Source organism: Corylus avellana, chromosome 2 (assembly GCF_965113065.1).
Source record: "Corylus avellana chromosome 2, dhCorAvel1.hap1.2, whole genome shotgun sequence".
NCBI classification, from domain to species: domain Eukaryota; kingdom Viridiplantae; phylum Streptophyta; class Magnoliopsida; order Fagales; family Betulaceae; genus Corylus; species Corylus avellana.
In genome coordinates this window covers 226,100-248,066 of record NC_142491.1, presented here as the reverse complement: position 1 = coordinate 248,066, position 21,967 = coordinate 226,100, and the positions used below count along the sequence as shown (strand labels likewise).

The following is a 21,967-nucleotide window of genomic DNA, read 5'->3' as shown; positions in this document are numbered from 1 at the left end:
AAGGAAAAAAAGTTGGGGGTGGCTCAGGCCATGGGCCACCCCCTTTTTTTTTTTTGTTTTTTCTAAATTACTTTTTCTTTTTTTAAAAAAAAAAAAAATTAAGTAGGTATTACGTGTCAACATCTGATTAGTTCACATAAAATTTCGTTAAGTCAACTAACAATTAACTGACAAAAAGATTAATTTGGTCTATTATAAAAACTACAAAAATTTCTTGTGATAAAAATCAAATCATAAGGAAAAAAAAAAAGAAAAAAGAAAAAAGGAGGTTATAAAACCTAAGAAGTATTTAGTATTAATTTTTTTTTTTTAAAAAAAAAACTTTAAATTAAATGCTATTTAAATCGTAAAATTAAAGACGCATAATCATGATACTAAATACCTTACATTTTAGATATTTTTTAAAGACGGATTATTGTTGAAAGATCGCAATCTCATACTCTCCTTGATGCTTCCAGTTGCATGTCAGACGGTTTTCTTGTACACTCTCTACTCTACTCACTAGCTCAGAGTCTTCTCAGCTGATTTCCTACATTTTCACTCTGGATAAATCGATAGAGCTGCAAAGAACAATACTTTTGGAGACAGAAAATGGCTTCAACATTAACGTTTCGCCCAAATCCCAACCCCTGCACCAACGGCGTCGTCTCATCTCCAAGGAGACAGCTTGGTAGCTTCGCCTTCGAGTCAACCACAGGCTTGTTTCGTTCCAAATTACTCGCCGGGAAATCCTTTTCGCTTTCGACCGGAATAAACCGACCCGAAGCCGTGATATCAGCGTCTTCTCGTGCTTTTGATGTGGTGATCGTAGGAGCTGGAATCATCGGGTTGACTATCGCCCGGCAGTTCCTGATCGGGTCGGACTTGTCTGTCGCCGTTGTCGACAAGGCCGTCCCTTGTTCCGGTGCCACTGGTGCAGGTAAAGTCTACTCTCCGATCCTTTATCGGGATCTTTTTCTTTGTGCTCTGTTTGTTTATCGAGAAAAGGTGGACAGAGGAAAGAACAAGAGAACCACGTCCTTATACAATACCAACTCTTTGGGTTTCATATATATATATATATATATATAAGTATCATTTCGACAAATGGATTAAAGATTGGATTTTTCTTTGTTTATGAGTAATTCAAATCTTATTATCAATTGTTTAGGGGTGCAACTCTCAGTACAAATGAAGTACACAAGAGAACTCGTTAACAAACGTCTAAAATCTCAGGGGAGTTGGGAAAAAAAAAAAAAAACTATTACTTGCTGCTATCCATGTGTAAAGGGAATTGAACATGATTTTTTTAAGCTTTACTACTGACATCTCTTGATCTTCAAAGCTCCTTGCATTCCGTTCTTTCCAAATACACCACATTAAACACAAAGGAGCCAACCTGCAAAATTTCAAAATGTTGCAATGTCCTGCCGACCTCCCAAACTCACCAACAACCCTCTCACTCTTTTAGGCATAACCCAAACAATACCAAACAAATTGGAAGACAAGCTCCATAAATCTCTCGCTCCTTCACAATGAAAAAGAAGGTGATCAATGGACTCCTCACTCATCTTGTACGTACAATACCAATCTACCATAATGATGTTCCTCTTCCTCGGGTTATCCAAAGTCAGTATTTTTCCTAATGCCGCCATCCACACAAAGAATGCTCGAAGGAACCTTAATTCTCCAAATATTCTTCCATGGAAAAGGGGAACCAATAAGTATGGTTAACATATGATAGTATGACCTTACTTCAAATTGCTCCCTTTGGAAGGGATCCAACATATTCTATTCAGATCTCCTTGCCTTACTCTTAACATCTCCAAAAAAGAGGTGATAATATGTACTTCCCAATCATGTACTGGTAAACAATATATTCCATTGAATACCCCCATTTCGGAACTACATATGACTCCAAAAACTGCTGGCCCCCTACACCAGACTCCAATGACTCCAAAAATCTATTATGGCCGTTTGCACGCCTCTGTGCAATGTACACTAAATCCCTAGACCTAAATGTCCTATAAAAATCTCTCAGCTTCTCTCCCCTAACCAACTCTTCCACTGTTGACCTCAGTCACATCACGCTCGGCTTGCTCAAAAGCACCACTCGATAGGTTCCTCTGCTCCTCTTGGCAAAACAAATGCCTTGTTTCCCATCTTCGGATCAAATCTTGAATGATTTTGCTTCAACATAGAAAAATCCTAAATAACACATCTTTCATGACATTGAAAAAATTGAAAAAACCGATGGCTCTCTTTAGAACACTTTCTCACACGCACACACGCCGCCTACTTCCTCGATTTCCCAATCATTCATTTATATTGTGACGGAGAGCAAAAATTTTTTGTTAAAAAAAAATGCCTTTTTTATCTTTTAAATTTGTTTACAAAAAACACATTTTAGGTCCTGTTTTTTTACTTTGGCTCCTCAAAAAAAAAAATTACTATAGTTTGACCCCCCCTAAAATTAACTCTCTAGTTTCATCCCTGCATTGATATATAAGTAAAATAATTAAGAAGGGTTTCGACAACAATTAGACTCAATGTAGTTGTGACATTTCTGTTCCTTTAGAGTGAGAAACTAAGGGTGTATTAGAGTAAAGATTGGAATATACTATAATTAATAGGTCTTGCCTAAAAAAACAACTGATATGATGACTTATATTCCCTCCCTTGGTCCAGAAATCAAATCAAAAAGTTTCTACACTTTCCCACAATACCCTTTACTATTAATATAAAAGAAAAAGCCTAGGAAGAATTTGAAAACTTGAGAGGGTAAAGTTGAAGAGTTGTATTGAAAATTTGAGATGATTGACCATTTCTAAAAAATGTGTGCATTTGGAAACTCGAAAACTTTATCTTTAGTATTGCATAGAAAATTAAGCAAAAGATTGTTTATGTTAGTCGTGTGGCTACTGTGTTTCTAAATTTTGCTTAAAATCATTCTCATTGATCATAACTTTCATTTCATTCAGGAAAATGTGAAACACTCATGTCCTTGTATGAGAATTTGAAGTGTTTAGGATGTTTATTCCGTTAGTGCGTCTATTTATTTTTTTTCTTTCTTTCTTTTTTTGTCTTCTTTCTCCGCCCTTACTAATTTCTCCACCTTTGGTTTGGCATTTGAGCTTGTTGTAGGGCAGGGCTATATATGGAAGGTACACAAAACACCCGGAAGTGATAAATGGGAGCTAGCAATGAGAAGTCATGAATTGTGGGAGATGTTGGCAGACAGCATACACGATCAAGGGTTGAATCCTCTAGAAGTGTTGGGTTGGAAGAAGACAGGTATTCAAACTCTTAACTTTTTTCAGATTACAAATTCCTCTGATGCTTCAACCTCCACACACACCAAAAAAAAAAATCTTAGTTTATAGTTTCTTTGGGAAGTGAGTTTAGATTGTTGTACGCAATTCTGATTGCCATAGCATTCAGTTATGTCCATTCTATGCATAGGCCTTTTAAATTTTACTATTTTTTTTTTTTCCCCATCAAAGTCAGTTCTGAGTACCTACAAAATAAATTAGATATCTAAATCTTGTCGAATGGCCATTGTGCTTAAAAATATCATAAATGCTATGAATTTATTTGACTCTTTTCTTTTTTATTTTAACTTGTGTAGCATCATCCATCCTCCATGACCATTCTGGATTGCAAGCAGAATGGCCATTCTTTTTATTTTCAGTAATTCTTCACCCAAACATCATCCATGGTACAAACATTACCTAAACATTCATAGAACAGATAAGGTGTGGATCAGAGAACGAACAACCTACGTTACTTTTTCTATTGCTTACTGAGCACAACGGAAGTCCTCAAGCAGAAATCGCTTTGCTGCTGTAGATATCACAAACTTAAAAAATTGTGAGATTATTTTAGTAAATTTTTTTTTTGTTTCTTTTTCGAGATACAAAAGGTCAAATATTAAAACTATGGGATGATATGGTACTAAACTTTATAGGAAGCCTATTAATTGGTAGAACTCCTGGAGATTCGAATTTATTAAAAAGGAGGGTGCAGCAGTTATCTGAAGCTGGATTGCAAGCAGAGTACCTGTCTGGCCATGATTTACTTCAAGAGGAACCTGCCCTTATGGTTGGAGAAGATAGTAGTGCTGCCTTTCTTCCTGATGACTGCCAATTGGATGCTCAACGTACTGTTGCATTTATTGAAAAGGTTAGTTATTTTGTACTTTCGAACAAGCCGTTGTTGTATAGTGGTAAGTATTCCCGCTTACTTATCAAAAAAATATATATATATATATATTTTGTACTTTTGACCATATGGCAAACATTTTCTTGTGTTTTTTTTTTTTTTTTTTAATTAAGATAAATTATCTGCCATTCATACACAGTATAATTTATATAGATAGATATGGTTAATATGTAGGGCAACAGACATTTTGCATCAAAAGGCAGATATGCGGAGTTCTTTCATGACCCAGTGACATGTTTATTAAGGTTTGTTGTCACATTATAACATGCACTTGAAACTAGTGCCATGAGTGGAAAATGCAGCATGGAGGTGATACCGGCTGTTAGGCTAACTACATATTCTTACATACTCAGGTCTGGTAGCCATGAGGAGGTCAAAGCTGTTCTTACTTCCAAAACTACTGTGTACAGTAAGAAGGCTGTTATAGTTGCAGCTGGTTGTTGGAGTGGGTCTTTAATGCATGAATTGCTTAGAGAATCAGAGATTTTGTTGGATGTCCCTGTAAAGCCACGAAAGGTAAGTTCAAATGTACTGACTTGTTGCTGCACAGCTTAATCCTTAGTTTGTTTTGACAGATGTCATCTATACTGCACTTGGTTAGGGGGAAGAGGAAAGGGGGGTAGAATTAAGAATTTTCTTTTACTTTGCTCATATGGTTTGTGTGAGGAGTAAAGGATGGAAAATCACAGAAACTTCTTTTATTGGCCCACCAAAAATTTAGTTTTGAAATAGGTCATTTTTTAAGTGTAAAACTTCTGAGACAAGTCATGTACAAAGTTTTTAGCATAAGTTACAAGCATTCAAGTGAAGCCTTGGTTAACTCACAAAATAAAATAAAATGAAACCTTGGTTTATTTTATATTCACTCTTAATTTCCAAGATCTCACTTTCCTTGCATATATATTTCCTTCTGTGCGCTTATTTTGACCTCATAATTTTCCTTCCTTTCCTTTTCATGTTCTCTGTTATTGTATTGTGGTGAGATAGAGGTCGAGTTTCTTGGACCCATCACAACGAACAAAGTACTCATGTCAGACAATGACATGACACACCATGGGTATGGGTGTGTTAGATGCATTTCTGGTATTCCCAAGTTCAAACATGTAATTAGAAATAATGGACTTTCATACTTAAGAAAAATATCCCTCAGGTACTTCTCTGATAAAGTTCTACTATTACATAAAAATTTCTAATTTGAGTGGAAGTATGTAACATGTGCATCATCATCTGAGTTTTAGTGGATAAATGAAAATGGGACATTTTGCTAATATGAATTGTTTCATTGTTCTAAGATCTTGTGCACATATGTACCTCTTACCACATGCACACTTGACTCGTGTGTCCCAGTCCTTGTGACATGGGAACGAGTGAAGTTTCCAGCAAGACAAATAATGATGTGTTTGTGTGAATCCAATGTCAGCATTTGTCATGGGAGGCTCAGATGTCATAAGGTGATATTAGTGATTTTTTTTATTGTTGAAGTGAAGATACTATTCCATTGACAAACTTTTTAATGCGTTCTTTCCTTCTGAATGAGTTAAACTAGTAGCTTGTGTTTTTGTGTGACACCCCACCTGTCCTTTAATCTGCATGATAGGGTCACCTCCTTGTGCTTGAAAATTTCAATGCCCTTCAACTGAATCATGGTCTAATGGAGGCGGGCTATGTCAATCATCAAACCATTTCAGCTTCTGGACCACTTGATCATGGGCAAGCCTTGTCTGTTTCAATGACAGCCACAATGGATGCTATGGGGAACCTTGTTCTTGGTACGATTTTTATATCTTTTATCATTACATGGTGGACAGAACTTTCAGTTCTGTATTTGTTTACTTTTATTTCTTTCTTCTAGAGTTACTTCTCCATTCAATTGCAATGGTTTTGCATTTCCAGTCTTGGCCTTAAGGCTATAAAACGTTATTTCAGTCATATTATTTCATGAATAATTAACTGAAATAACATTTACCTGTATCGTTCAGCACATTTTTTGTTTTGTTTTGCTTTTTATTCCTTTTTTTTTATAAAAATAAGGAGCACTTCTCATTTGTTCTGAGCTTTAAGATTCATTCAGCTAGATACTACATATACTATGGGTGGATTACGAGCCCAAGAGTCTCATACTTGATGGTGTTTCAATGCTAAGTTGCCAAAACATGCATTTAGTAGACCTAAGCTGGGAGTGTGTTTTCCTGGCAAAACTTTCTGTACTCTTTTCCTTTTACTAGTCTGCCCTCAGAGATTTATGGCTGTGCAATAGATCATTGATAGGATCCAACGGATCTATTACAAGAAATCAGAAAAATAACTGAGGAAAAGAGAATATAATGATCACTTCGAGGGGATCGGGCCTCCTATTCTTGCCTTAAGCAAAGGTAATTTTCCTTGATGATTTTGCCATACGGCATTTACAGCTTTTATATGGGGAAAATTAAGCTAAATATGGAAATATGAATTCAAGAGTAATTAAGAAAATATGAAACTTGCAAGAAAACAATCCATAGAAGGAAATTAATGTAGTAACTAAGCTAAGCGTAGGGACCAAGCCAAAGAGAGGATTCTAGAACCCTCAAGAATCCTATCAATCATGCTGGCTGTTGGTAGAAATTCCAGTCTCACCTTCATTCTTTATTTATTTACTTTTCTCGCTGTTGAGTATTCTATATTTTCGTGACAAAACCCCCAATCGAATATCTGTCTTTTCAGGGAGCAGCCGCCAGTTTTCAGGGTTCAACTCCGAAGTGGATGAGCCCATCATCACTCATATATGGAAGCGGGCTGGGGAATTCTTTCCCACATTAAAAGAATTGCCCCTTTCTGATTTTATTAAGAGCAGAAAAGTGAGAGTAGGATTACGCCCTTATAGTGAGTCCCAATATGATTTAAAATCCTGGGGAACAGTGAATTATTTTTAAATAGTTGGCATTTGAATATCTGCAATGACAAATATCATTTGCTTGTCTAGTGCCTGATGGGAGGCCAGTGATTGGGCCTGTGCCTGGCTTGTCAAATGTGTTCCTTGCAACTGGGCATGAAGGAGAAGGACTTTCTTTGGTAATTTTCATACTCTCTTATTCTGCTAAAGAATGCATGGAAATCATAAGACTTGCAAAAGGATAAATTGCCCTGTATGCATGCAGATTTTATTAGTCTTCCATTACATTTTGTTGCTGGGGGTAAGCTAAATTGACCCATTTTGTGTAAAAAGTTAAGCTGTATTTAGCAAATGCTATGTCACATTGTGTATTCCATTACCTCTCAGTGAAGTAATACGTCATAATTGTAAAGCTTATTCATCATTTTGGTCCAATTTCCAGGCTTTGGGAACTGCTGAGATGGTTGCTGATATGGTGCTGGGCAATCCTGGGAAAGTTGATAATGCACCTTTTGCTGTCCCAGGCCGATGTTGATTGGATGAGTGCTAGGGCAACTATTATAACCAGGTTTTGACCTGCAAACCTGTAGAGCTAGAGTAACACATTGGGAGTGGGACTTCATTTGTTTTGATTTAAGGTTATACAAATATACAGGATATGCTTCATAACATGTTAAATGGATATGCTGTTAGGAATCCCCTTTCCTGTGATGCCCTCTTTGGATCCAATATTTGATGTATCAGGGTACAAAAGATTGTATGGAATTTTGGCAGGACCTTGTCTGTTCTTGAGCTCAGGATTCCTATTCCTCGCCTTGATTTTTTTCTCTATCTTTTGAAGTTCTTCATTGAACTTCTCAAATTTATGCTGAACCTCTTCATTGTCTGTCCACTCTGATGGCCTCTGACCCAAGTACAATTCATCTGATGTGTGCCGTGATAGGACATCCGCTAATGCTACACCAATGCTCATCTCGAATTTTTCAGGCAACATCTTAAGATAGTATTGGTCTGGATCCTTTAGGAACTCAGCAAATTCGAATGTTCCTTCCTCTGGAATGAACTTTCGACATAGTCCGGGACGATTTAGCGGGTAGCCAGCATATGCGTATTGCCCGAAGTTCACCACAGCATGGAAGCCAGAGGTGATCCATATGAGAATTGTCAGAATCTGTATTAGGTTTGAGCAAGTTGTCATTTCATACCACCGTGCATAACTCTTATCACCATGACCTACTGTTCGAATTTCCTTCCGCCATGCTTTGAGTTCTGAGTCAGCCTTGACAGAGTCATCATCTTTGTAGAAGATGGAGCAAAAATCTGTGACCCATGTCTTGATGGCAGTCCATACGTCAAGTCCATCTACTGCATAGGGATAGTCGAAGAGGAGCTCAACTCCGGTGGGACTATTTGGATCTGATTGGACCAAACCTCTAGAGGAATTTGCCATGAAGTTCTAATATCAGAATATCGAAAAAAAAAATAATAATAATAATTCTAAAAATAATAATAATAATTCTATGTCCCACTTCTGAATTTCTTGTAAATTATCCAGACAATTTACCTTGCACTCATAAAAATCAATATTAATTTAAAGAAATACCTTTTGAGTAGATCAGCAGGAAGGGCCTGCTCATCAAATCTCCACTCCTTGTAAAGCTTAGAAGACAACTCCATGGAGATTTCGCCAGAAAACAATATTTTCTCAAGGATACCTCCAGAGTTAATGAGGATGCTCCGAGCCAATGCATTTATGTGCATGGTGTCTTTGAAATGAGGATCCAGTAAACGATGGATTGGGTGCATCGCACTCAACTGCCTTCTAGTGGCAATGATGAATGGTTCGACTACTGCATGAGTTTTCAACCTGAAAAAGTGCGTCAAATTGCAACCACTAACAATATTTCTTGTCACAAATATGATATTAGAAAGAATAATGATAGAAATTATATTTTTATTCGATAATTATCTCACAATCTTAACGTGATAGTATTAACCATTATACTTGGCGCCAGGTACAATGAGGGATCAAAGATCTACCAACTATTTGGCTGCCAATAGCACAGCACACCATTTAAATAGATAAGTGTAAATGTAGAAACTGTTAAATGGTATGTATTGTTAAAATAATAATTAAATGATTAAATCTACTCTTTCTTGTAATCTTAAGTTTTTGAAAAAAGCAATGATTTTGTGTTAGGTCTCACTTGTTGATGGAGAGTTTGAATCTAAACATGTAGAGAAGTGTAACAATGTTAATTAAGTTTATAAATAAGTGGTGATTTAACATGCATGTCTTACAATTTTGTACCATTAAATTGAAATATATAACACTAATATAACAAAAGTTTTACTATGTGAGCAGGTACTGCCCTAAAACACTTTGGAATCTGGATTCCCTTGAGTGCACAGAATTGTTGAACTCACCAATGGCTGATTAGTTGATGATAAACAGAGTCATTGGCTGCAACATGAGCTTTAGCAAGCTGCCACAATGCTGCTTCAGTGCCCTCACTTGCTGGAACAAACACCCTATTGATCTGCTGATTGCCACAAGAGCAGCCAGGCAAGCTAAGTTCTATCGCTAATGGCTTTAGCGTGCTATCACTCCTTGAGTATAGTAGTGTTCGAGATGCATAAACACAAACACCCTCTTTGTTTATTCTGCTTAAAAATGGCATTAGGTAGTCATGGTGATCCAAGATGACCATACTACCTCTGGCCTGTGACATTTATTGGAAGTCAGAAAGGAGGAAGACGAGGCCAGAAAACTGTCGTTAAACATGACTTGAATGTCTTTTTCAATAATTAGTTAATTTTACTTTCAAATGAAATCAGTAGATTCTTTGATAAGCAGAGTGATGATACATTACTGGTTGGTAGTATTCTCACCGGGGGGAGGGGGGTGGGAGAAGGTGAAGAAAGAGAGCAAAAGCAAAAGCAATACTATTGGTTACCTCATGAAAAGGCACGCCATCAAGGCTGTGCTCTATGTGTGATAGCGTTATTGAACTAGACATTCCACTTTTGCTTTTTGGTGGAAAGTCCTGCAAGGTTAAGTCATATAAATAAAAACATTTGAAAACATCTAGAAACTCAGCCATCACAGAGTACCCGCTGCACCTCAAAACCCCACTTGCTTCACGGAACAAATTAGCCCCCCAAAAAGCATCCCTACGATTTTCCATTGAAAACGGCGTAAGTAAATGTTTGCTTATGATGTTTAAGAATGACAATGTTTGGTTGAAATTTTTGTTTGGTTAAATCTAGACCCTTGGTTGTTTTACTAGAGATTTGCTGTAGTTTTTTTACCACAACACATAAGCCGGATCCCTTCAGAGTACCCTGCCTACTGTATTGAACCACATCTATATCACTTTGCACAGATATGTGCTCATACGACTTAAATAAGCTGTATCAGCATAGTTTGATTCTATTTCCGTAATATTTTATTGCCTAGTAAGCTAAACCCTTGATTTTCTTATCTAAATAAGTCTTGCTTGATGCTATGAATTCAATTTAGATGTCGTATTGCAATTCAGTGAAGAAGAAACATAATTTTGCATGAGGCAATTGAAGATTGATCCCCTTGAAGCGATCAATTGGAGGTTTCATCCCCTCAAAGTGATCAGTTCCTTTGATTTTCTGATTTTCAATCAATAGAAACCCTTGGATTCCTATAAAACTTAACGCCAAAGTCCTAGCATTTCTTTTTCTTAATCTTTTTGGAAGATAAGTGTGGGAATGGCATGGTGGTTCTGATCTAGGCCATGACCTGAGCTGACAATTGCTTAAACCTGGCCCATAAGGGTAGTAGATACCTTCAACCACTTGATACGTGTTGGATTAATTCCAGCAAGCATTTGGCGCCCAAACTCCTGATCATCCAGCCATGCCAATTGGTTTTCTGAAAATAGAAAGCAAAACTGAAAATGAAAATGAAATTTTGTGTGTTGCACTGAGTATAAATTGACAGTGGGCACTTCACCTGCAATAATTTGAGGCAATGGAAACTTCAATAATGGGTTTTTCTTGCTTGCATCAATAACTTCTTTGTAAAGCTTATCTGGTACCATTTTCTTTAATGTCTCTTTAACCCTTTTCTCCGCTACTTGGCTTCTTTTTCCAGAAAAGATGCTGCTTGTCTCTTCAAATGAACTAAAACTCCTAGAATCTTGGACTGTCTGAGGGATAAGGAAATGTACAGTAGCCTGGACTGCATTTGATATCAACTCAGACAGTTTCTTGGGGTTTAACTGCTCGTCCGAAGGAACATATATGTCTAACTTTCCTTTCTCCGGACGGCTCTCAGTTAGAGGATCTGCAAGGTAGTCATGAAGAAGAAAAAGGAAAAAGAAAAGTATTGGGTTTGTCAAATTTTGAGCCATGGTAGGGATGGAACATGATCAATATCTGAAACCTATCTAGTGATGACAGCCAATATATGGTGCAACATGAATTCAAGGAACCCTCTCCCTTTTTTTTTTTTTTTTTTTTTGGCTTAACAAGTTAATTCTACCTTGTGTGCCAAGTTTAATAGAACAGATTAGGGTTCTCTGTGGACTACACAATATGTTGACTAATTTAATTGAAATAGGAGATAAAGTGTAGAGTTAGGATTCGAATTCAAAACTCCTAATGAGATGAGGGAAGTTGTATACCTTGATTGCTCGGGGGTCGACCTGTTCTTACCCTGCGAGGATATGGATGCAGAGGTCCCCCTAAGACAGGCCTCGCATGTTCTCTACCTTTATCAGGATTGCCAAGATCATTGTAGCAGTCATAGTCATAGATTCTATCCCATTCCTTCCTCTCCCCAGTTCCATTTCCTCTCAATCGTCCAAGTTCTCTCATCCTCAGTCCCCTTAGACCACTTGGCGTTTGGTTTGGAAGATAACTCTGAGATACCAACATTATACTTTGGTTGCTTGATTATATTGCATCTAAGAATGTATATATATACACAAGTCTAATAAATCAAATTTGTGTCTGTTGAAATACCATGTTGAAGTTTGTGAAAAATAAAATATGAGAATAATAGCGGGAACAAGAGACGGGTTCCATCACTCACTGTGTTAGAGAAAAAAATTCGATCTGCATTTGTGTTCTTGAAAGGGTATATCCAGGAGTTGCAGTTGAAGTGGATATTCTGGTTGATGATTTCAAGAGTTGCAGACTGAAGGAAGAGTTTATGCTTATGTTGGCTTTTAATGACCAAAGCTCCTGGAATTCCAAAGTCTGGCTTCACTTGAAACTTCACTTTATATGTTGTGGTTTTCATGCCATCAAAGCTGTTGCTTTCTCCATGTTTGAGGTATGCCTCCTCACTGAACTTCCCTTCGCCAGATCCTGCTGCATGGCATATGAAGGAATTATGCAACTGTAATGCATCAGAAGCAAGAGTATTGGTTGCTATATATCACTTTTTTTAATTTTTTTTTTTTTTTTTTTGAACAATTTCTGATCCGAGTGTTGGTTCATAATTGAGACTGTTATATCAGCATTGTGGGTTAGTTGTGGGAGAAAAATATGATTTATAGCACTACTCTTATAAGCAACGCTATTAGATAGGAGTAATGCTACATACCACACAAACATCCCACAAAGTTAATATGGCAAGGTCCAATAACTATTGAAATTTTTTTTTTTTTTTAGAAATGCTAGAAATTATATTTTTATCTTGTAATTAGCTTACAATGCTGAAGTGTCAGTCTCAATTAACCCTTAGATATTTTTGTTCTTCGTTTTAATAGGGACTAATCCAGGGTAGGTTGGAACTACCACAACAAAGTTGTTGGATAAAAATGTAATACAGCAAAACTCTTAAAATATTATATTTCTCATTAGACATTGAATTAATATTTGTGGGTTCTCTCACGCTTTTGACACAAAGACTATAAATGTTTGTTTAAAACTATTCTTTTTCTTTTCTTTTTTCCTTGTCTCATGTATCTAGATTATAGGTTGTAGATTATCCAAATAACATGTTATTATTAAAATAACAGCATGTAAGTTAAATCCTAAATATATATAATTTCCTTGCAATTGGCTATCTAAATTGCAAGAGGAAGGTTGTAGGGCTTACTTGTCCCTAGCAAATAGGCTTTGTAGTACGAGCTGCCTAGGATAGATGGACATATAGGCTTTATAGCAGTGACGGAGGGAGGGGGACCAGCATAGGCCATCGCCCCCCCCCCCCCCCCCCAAAAAAAAAAAATTGTAAGTAAAATTTTAATTTTAGTCATTTGGCCCCGGGCTCCTACCAAAAACTTTTTGGCCCTATTTTTAAATTTTTTGGCCCTCTCCAGTACAAATTTTTAGCCCTATTCTTAAATTTTTTTTGGCCATACCCATTATTATTATTTGTTTTTTTGGCCCTTACGGCCTTACCCACGCAAAACTTGCATTTCAAAATTTCTAGAATAAGAGAGAAGAGATTGATATGCACTTGTTTTGTGGTTTGGGAAATGAGAGTAAATGGGCACACATATGATAAGAGACAAGAATGGGCAGTGACTTTTTATTGTTTATTTTTTCAAGTTTCAATTTTCTTGTCTCTTGCCAGACTTGCTGTATAAATAATTATTTAAACAGTATGTGTATATATATATATATATATATATATATATATATATATATATATATATATATTGGCGTGCATGAATAGTCATGCACGCCAGTGTTTTGTAAATCACTGTTCTGCATTGTGTGTGGGTGTGAGAATTTAAGTGTGGGAATGGGCGCACCAAGGCAAGTTGGGACCGTGAGAATTATAGTTATTTAGTTGTCATTTAATTAAGTATAGTTATTTAATTGTAAACTGCAATATTTTTTTTAATTTTTATTCAATAATTATAGTTTGAGGTAGTCTCTAGTTCATAAAAAACAAGCAAAATATATATTTTTTTAATTAAAAAAAAAAATGTGGGGGTTGGCCTCTCCCAAAAAAATTTCTGGCTCCGTCCCTGCCCTACAGCCTCCTCTTTGTCATACAATTCAAACATTTAATTGCGGGATCTTTATCCAAAATTAAAAATATATATATATATATATATATATATATATGAAAGAAGCCATTTATTTAGGATAAAATTATGAAAGAAGAAGAAATTAATGATTAAAAAGAAGTAAATAACCTGGGGTGTCTTCAGTGCAACTATAGATCCGAAGCAAAAGTGAATTTCCAGGAGCCGATTGGCCTTCAGGGATAATGACAACCTTCCCGTTGATTTTGGAAAATGATTTAGCCGAAGGAGAAGAAGACCGTTGGAGCTGTTCCATTTTTATATAATTAATTAATTAGCACTTTCTTTTTCCCGGCTGGTTAACTCACTCTTTCTTTCTTTGTTGTTGATGGGTGAATGAATGCATGATCATCAATATATATATATATGGAAAACTTGAATCTTTGGTTTTTGGTTATGCATCTGATACCTTTCGTCCATCTTAGGTTTCTTGTTTGGTGAGCTAATATAAAATGCCTAAATCATACACTCGACAAGAGCAGCACACATATATATATATACTAACACAAACCAGACAAAATAATAATAATAATAATAATTAAGGTAAATTTTGATATACGTTTGTGGTCAACTTTGCTATTTGGATTTGCAGTTTCAAAACATGCGATTTAAAACAAAATAGCAATTTCAAAGCCTGTGATTTGAAAACACAGTCATTTTTTAAAAATGCACTCTCAAACGATATACTTTTCACGATTCAGTTTAAAATCACAATTTTAAAATAGCACTTTTGGCCTGCGAAATTGCAAAGCTAAACGGACTCTAGTGTGTTTAGTGATTTCAAAATGTGTGGTTTGAAAAAAATAAAATAAAATAAAATAGCGATTTCAAAACACAGTTAAGTGTGTAATAATATTATAGTTCGACCTTTAAAATCCTACATTTTTAAAAAATACACCCCTTTCTTGTTTTAAAAATCTTACATATTTTCCGCGTTTTTAAACCAACATTATTATCAAACAAGATACTTTTCAAAATTTTATTTAAAAAATCTCATGTTTTAATCTGCAAAATTGCAATCTCAAACAAGATACTTTTCAAAATGTAATTTAAAAATGCTTGTTTAATTTGTAAAATTGCAAAGCCAAAGGTATAGAAGAAGTTCAGGTGCAAACCTCTTTTACAGACTTTGGGTAAAAGCAACCAACAATTTCATTGGCTTGGGTGCATCACAATGCAAGAATATAAATTCTAGGGATGTGCTCTAAATCCCTCATCTCTCTCTTACTTGTAAACAATTAAGTGAAATAAAGTACAATAATATAACTCTTAAAATTATATTTTGTTTCATATAATGGTGTATATGATATGACATTATTTAAAAGTTTTAAATGATGTGACAACATATTCATCTCGTGAAATATAACATTAGATGAAACAAAATAAAATATCGACCATAAAATTAATTTTTTCTATTTCACTTGAAATGAAAAAGATCTTATTTCGTGCGCCCTATAGGAAGAAGCATGTAGCTACAAACAATGTAGGGTGTGTATATGACATCACATCATTTAAAAGTTTTTAAATGATGTGATAACATACTTATCATATAAGTATAGCGTCAGATGAAACAAAATAAAATATCGACCATGAAATAATTTTTTTTCTATTTCACTTGAAATGGAAAAGATCCTATTTCGTGTGCCTTGCACCCACAAAGAATAAATACATATATGTAGAAGTGGGCATGAGGTTGGAACATAAAATGTATCATGTAAGAAGAAGCATGTAACTACAAGCAATGCGTGCCATATGTTTATTGGTGTCTTTGTTTTTCATCTTTTGTTTTCTTGTTCCCAAAACAAATACGTTAACAAAGAGTAATATTACTCTTCACTCATGTTGATCTGACGTGTTTTAATGGCTTCTTTTTTCTTTTTTTCTTTTTTTTTTTTTTTTATTTTTAGAGAAAATTTCACTTAAAATTCTTGAACTATAACGCATTTTGAGAAAATCTTTCAAAATTTTAAAAATTCTCAATTTTAGCCTAAGAACTTTTAATTTGATGCAATGTATCCACGTCAGATTTTAAACGTTAAAAATGATAAAATGACATATATACCACTTACTTTTTTATAAAATTCCAATTTTACCCTTAATTTCAAATTATTTTTTTAAAAAAAAAATCGAAGGGTAATTTGGTCTTTTAGTCATTTTTATTAAGAGGTTAACGGCTAAATCTAACAGAGGGATCAATTGAATCAAATTAAAAGTTCAAGAAATTAATTAAGAGTTTTTAAAATTTGATAAATTTTTAAAAAACGCGTAATACTTCATAAATTTAAAGTAAAGTTTCTCAGCAAGATGGAACTCAACCAAAGATACCATTTTGGCATTTGCCATGTTCTTTTCCTTCCTCCCTTGCTAGGCAAACAAAGAGACAAAAACAACAAATGCCCAAAAAGGGCCCAACCATGAATTGAATTCAAAGAGGCACCATGAACAACAAACGTCAGTAAAACAAACATTAATGTGCCCATATATGGGGAAAGATCAAAACGAGGAGCCATCCAATTACTTTAATTTCTTTGGATGATTTTAAATTTTGAATGATAGTTCCAATGCTCATTCAATCCAACGGCACACAAGGGCTCCTCCTATATATATCCCCACATATCGACATGTTAACCTTCACAGAAAAAAATTGAACATTTTTTTTCAACATTTAAAGAGAATCAAATGGGTGAGTGTTGTAGCTTAGATAGCAATGGAGCAGAGAAATTGGTAGAACATTACAGCAGCTCTCATCAAATACTGCTTGTGGGTGAGGGAGATTTCTCTTTTGCTACATGCTTAGCAAAAGCATTTGGCACTGCCGCCAACATCACCGCCACCTCTTTTTATACCAAAGGTATAAGTTGGTCGAAATTCACAACAATTATTTATTTGAATTATTAATAATTTGAGTTTCGACCGGTAATATGAGAGATCCCGTATAAAATTCACATGTCCAAATAAATTTTGGGTTGTCCGAAATATATTTTATCACATGTTCAAATTATTAGCAATTTAGGTAGCGGAATTGCAGTGGATCCTTATCCCTGTCTTTAATACACAGTATGTCGTTTGTTTACATATATTTTTGGAGTTCTTTCTAACTGGGAGCTGTTTGACATGTATATGTATATATATATATATATACCAAAGAGGTGTTGATGAATAAACGTTCGAATGCGATGGCCAATTTGAAAGAACCGACACCCTTTCTTTCATTTGAAATTGTTCGACAGGATTGTCTTCATTTGTCCAGAACATCATAAGCGCCAAATCAAGTAATTAAGCCTTTTTTTTTCTTTTTCTTTTTTTTCTTTTTCCCTTTTTTCTTCTACTTCTTCTCTAAAATTATTATTATTATTATAAGGCTTCACAGGAAGTTGTTTAGGGGATTCTTGAAGAGTGCAATTGACATGCTGACAGAGAAGGGACAAATTCATGTTAGCCACAAGAAGGCTAACCCTTTTAGTAAGTTGGAGATGGTGGAGCCAGCGGAGGAGATTGGGGTGTGTTTAGGGACGACGGAACCAGAAATTTTTATCGATGGGTCAAACACGAATGAAAAATGTATCAAGTTTGAAGATTAAAACAAAGAGTAATTGTTTTTCAAAATATATTTCAATTTTTAAATCTCACTTGTTAAATTACAGAATTTAGAGCCATTTCTTGTATTGGCATTCGTATAAGCATAATTAAAACATCAGGGTGCATAATATTCTCCATAATAAAAACTCAGAAGAATAATATTAAAGTTATTATGTTTAATAATAAATAAGGGAATGCCATTTATAATTGATAAATGAGTAATATTTTTTTTAAAAAAAACCAACCCTTTATTGGGTGTCTTGACCTACAAAACGATTATTTATTTATGAAAATTTGAGTATTCGACTTTCAATAATACTAAATCAAATACTACAACTCTCAGAAATTACAATATCATTGAGAAACAAATGAGTGAATGACAATCTTCCATTCAAATTTCTTCTCTAACTTGTTGTAAAGTCGTTTTGCCAAAAGATGAGCTTTGAAGAGCTCTTTTTTTTTTTTTTTTTTGTGACATGTTCACACAAGAGAAGGGGGAGAGAGATTTGAACTAGTAACTTCTGCTTTATGAGACATAATTCATAGCCGATTGAGCTATTCATTAGGGACTTGAAGAGTCGTTTTTGCCAAAAGATGAGCTGTCGTATTATAAGAGTTTTTGGCTGCATCAAATTCTAAGATGTATTCCAACTTTTGGGCTTGTTTGGACTTTGTTTTAAGGGCCAAGGTCCTATCTACATTTTTTTTTGGGGCCCAAAACATAAATATAGAATGGAGGAGCCCTCTACTAATTGTTAAAACTTTCAAAGTAGCAGGCAGCCCAAGGCCTAAGCCTGTGGACTGTAGAGCGATAATCTCTTGTTTTGGGAAAAGGATCATTTCCATTAAGTGCATTTAGAAGGGCATAATTGTCTAAAAAAATTTGTTCAAAAATTAAATGGACAATATTGCCCTCTTAAGTACACTAAATAAACCATCTCCATTTCAAGTGAAAAATGGAGAGGATCCTTCTCCCTTGTTTCTAGGGTTTAAGGGTGAATGAGCGTCCCCTTAATTAGGCCATCATAAAAAGACTCTTGAAATTGGGCGATCATGAGGTAGTTTGGTCATCCCAAAACCGATGATGGCCGCTCTACAAGCTTTTGAGGTTATGAACCACTACTTAGTGGTCGGCAACCCCTCAAACCATTATTTTCGTTCAATTTTTTTAAAAAAAAATTGTTACATTTTCTTCCAAAATCGAGATAATTTAATCCATTTTTCGTATATTTTGACACCATCATTGATAAAAGCGCCAAATTACAACAAAATGACAATGTGATGCAGCCAACCAAGTGTCACAAATCGGTAGTTTGAAGTGTCTTTGCAAACAGTAATTTAAGAAAATTTTGATATCTGAAATCCAAAATACATTGCATATGCCATTTTTTTGTCGGATCCGACTTACATGCTGTAGTTTAGTCTTGACCGTTAATTAAACTACAGCATACATGCCGTTATTTTAATAGCAGCATGTAAGTTGAATCCTTTTTTGTCCATTTTAATGCCAATAACTATCGAAGGCCCCTTTTGTAAATTAATACTTCGAGGGGTAGGCGTCATAAATAGTAATTTATGATGCTCTTGCAAAATTGGTAGAATATATATTTTTTTTTTAACAATGACTAACCCAATGGTTGATTAGAACGGTCATTTATGAGATAGTTGTTGGAAAAAAAAATGTAGTTTGTTTATATAAAAATAATAAAAATTATTCGTCATTGCATCTTTCACACACACGTCAAAGATTAATGCTTTTAGTACTCTGATAATTGATACCGATTGTTCTGACCTTCCTACTGCTTTTGGCACAGGGAAAAACCCATTGTTTCTTTGGCTCATATTAAAGATTTTTCTGAAAACAAAATTCCTACTAAAACTAGGCCTATCCAAATGAATGCTTAAACTTTGGAATTTTGTCAAAAGGAAATTGCTGATTTGCTTGCTAAAGGAATCATTCGCAAAAGCAAGTCCCATTGGTCTTGTACTGCTTTCTATGTTATGAAAAATGCTAAACTTGAGAGAGGAACCCCTAGGTTGGTAATTAATTACAAACCCATCAATAATGTGTTAGAATGGATTAGGTATCCAATCCCTAATATGAAGGATCTAGTCAATCGTCTTAGTGAGGCTATAGTATTCTCTAAGTTTGATATGAAATCTAGAGGTGGGCAAATTAACCGTTACCGTTTAACCGGCCGTCTACCGGCTTCGACCGAACCGATATAAACCGTAGCCGATATGCCGATATCCTTATCGGTTAAAAAAAGTATACCGGAATTCGGTCCGGTCCGGTCCGGTCCAGTTAAGCGGTTCTTATCGGTTAACCGGTTAACCGATAAGAAACCGGAAATTTTTTTTTTTTTTAAGTCCTAGTCCCAAAACGGCGCCGTTTAGTCTTTTAGAGAGGTTTCCAAATTCCCACAAGTGACACAGGTTTTCGAATTTGTGTAATGGTGTTGCCCATGACTTATTTTCCTTTTGCTAAGTGACTTTAATTAGTTAATACTTTGTTTATTATTCATTAATGAATTTTATTTTAATTTGGGTTTGGGTAGGTTTGATGTTTTTTTTTTTAAGTGATGGCATTTGATGAGATTTATTTGCCTTTGGTAAAAGCATTTTTCATTAACTAGTTTTGCTAGTCTAATTAGCATTCATTATGTTAATTAGTCCATTTGCTTTGGAAAAATGTATTTTATAATATTTAAAAAAAAAAAAAAAAAAAAAAAAAAGTTGAAGTGGATCAATATAAAAAAGCTTCAATTTTTAGCCCAAAAAACAAATATTTGGGTCCCAACAAAAAGTATTTGGTCCCTAAAACAACTCATTTTTAATAAATTATTTTAGCCCAACAAAAAGTATTTGGGTTCTCAAAAGTAAAAAAAACTCATTTTTTGTTTTTGGCCCAACAAAATAAATCAATATAAAGCTCTCGGTTAAATCGGTTAACCGGTTTAACCGGACCGTTTAACCGTGTACCGTTTTAACCGAAATTATCGGTTAAAATTCTTATTGGTTCGGTATCGGTTAATAAACCGTTTAACCGAAAATTATCGGTTAATAACCGATAAGGTCCTTAACCGGACCGTTTTGACCGATACCCAGGCCTAATGAAATCTAGATTTTGACAGGTCCAAATTGATGATAAAGGTAGATATAAAACTGCTTTTACCATTCCTTTTGGTCACTATGAGTGGAATGTTATGCATTTTGGATTAAAGAATGCTCAAAGTGAATTACCTCATACCACCTAATTACCTTAAAATGGCAATATATATATATATGAGAGAAGTACTATACGTTAAAATATTTTCTTCTAAAAAATTAGTTTTCAAATGATTTATCACCATCTCATGAGATTTATTATTTGAGAAATTATATATAAAATCTTTAGGTAAACGCGTTTTTATTAAAAACTCCTTGGGTATTTTTTTTTGGAAATTTAGTCCCTAAGTCACTTGAAACTACTAGAAAACTCTCTATCGTCAATTTTTGTTAACTTCCAAACTCACCGTTTTATCTGATTAAAATATTATTTTTTTTTATTAATTTAATTTAAAAAATTAAATCTTAAAAAAAAAAAAAAAAAAAAATTTGAAGGGCCCCAACCCCTATGGGGTGGCCGTAAGCCACCCTAGGGGTGGTTCGCCCACCCCTGGGGTGGTCGCAAGCCACCCCCAGGCGGAAAGGGGTGGCCTGCGGGCCACCCCAAACCACCCATGGGGTGGCTCGAGCCACCCCTACGACCCACCCCCTTGGGGGTTTGGGGTGGCCCGCAGGCCACCCCTTTCCACCTGGGGATGGCCGTAAGCCACCCCAGGGGTGGGCGAACCACCCCTAGGGGGGGGGGGGAGGGGGTGCCACCCCTGGCCACCCTTCAATTTTTTTTTTTTTTTTTTTTTTTTTTAAGATTTAATTTTTTAAATTAAATTAATAAAAAAATAATATTTTAATCAGATAAAACGGTGAGTTTTGAGTAGACTAACAGAAGTTAACAAAAATTGACGGTAGAGAGTTTTCTAGTAGTTTTGAGTGACCCAGGGACTAAATTTTCAAAAAAAAATACTCAAGGAATTTTTAATAAAAGCGCATTTACCTAAGGATTTTATATATGATTTCCTTTATTATTTTAAGAGGTGTGTTACCAACTTATAGAATGATTATGAGTTGGTGACACAAGAACTAGCTTTGAGATCAAGAGTTTGGGATGTTTAGGATATATGTTTTTATTTTCTACTAATTTGTTATTTTTTGGGTGCTGAATAAAGGTTTTGGTAATTATATTGGG

The 21,967-nt window shown here is 35.1% G+C and overlaps 3 protein-coding genes across 8 annotated transcripts; 2 read left to right on the top strand and 1 right to left on the bottom strand.

Annotated features, from left to right (window-relative positions):
- Positions 1-423: 423 nt before the first annotated feature.
- Positions 424-9,525, top strand: LOC132177408 (uncharacterized). 6 transcript variants are annotated; one of them, XM_088513970.1, is made up of 11 exons: positions 424-919; positions 3,124-3,273; positions 3,947-4,161; positions 4,375-4,445; positions 4,554-4,716; positions 5,493-5,651; positions 5,798-5,969; positions 6,904-7,062; positions 7,163-7,251; positions 7,515-7,640; positions 9,438-9,525. In XM_088513970.1, the coding sequence occupies exons 1-10, from the start codon at positions 592-594 to the stop codon at positions 7,605-7,607; spliced, it is 1,599 nt and encodes a 532-aa protein (XP_088370096.1). In that variant the 5' UTR covers positions 424-591; the 3' UTR covers positions 7,608-7,640; positions 9,438-9,525. The 6 variants fall into 6 exon arrangements, 5 of the variants coding, with proteins under 5 accessions (XP_088370096.1, XP_088370098.1, XP_088370097.1 ...); XM_088513972.1 differs by having other exon boundaries at positions 9,421-9,508; XM_088513971.1 differs by lacking the exon at positions 9,438-9,525 and adding an exon at positions 9,088-9,414.
- Positions 7,662-13,257, bottom strand: LOC132174459 (linoleate 9S-lipoxygenase A). The gene is made up of 9 exons (XM_088513428.1): positions 13,158-13,257; positions 12,144-12,490; positions 11,734-11,971; positions 11,061-11,393; positions 10,894-10,979; positions 10,030-10,119; positions 9,500-9,795; positions 8,676-8,939; positions 7,662-8,505 (listed from the first exon to the last, which is right to left on the bottom strand). Exons 1-9 carry the CDS (start codon positions 13,255-13,257, stop codon positions 7,746-7,748), a joined length of 2,514 nt encoding a protein of 837 aa, XP_088369554.1. The 3' UTR covers positions 7,662-7,745.
- Positions 13,258-16,776: 3,519 nt separating this feature from the next.
- On the top strand, positions 16,777-17,678 carry LOC148587149 (uncharacterized protein At4g26485-like). Its single transcript, XM_088513420.1, has 3 exons — positions 16,777-16,948; positions 17,348-17,369; positions 17,468-17,678. Exons 1-3 carry the CDS (start codon positions 16,777-16,779, stop codon positions 17,676-17,678), a joined length of 405 nt encoding a protein of 134 aa, XP_088369546.1.
- The last annotated feature ends 4,289 nt before the right edge of the window (positions 17,679-21,967 follow it).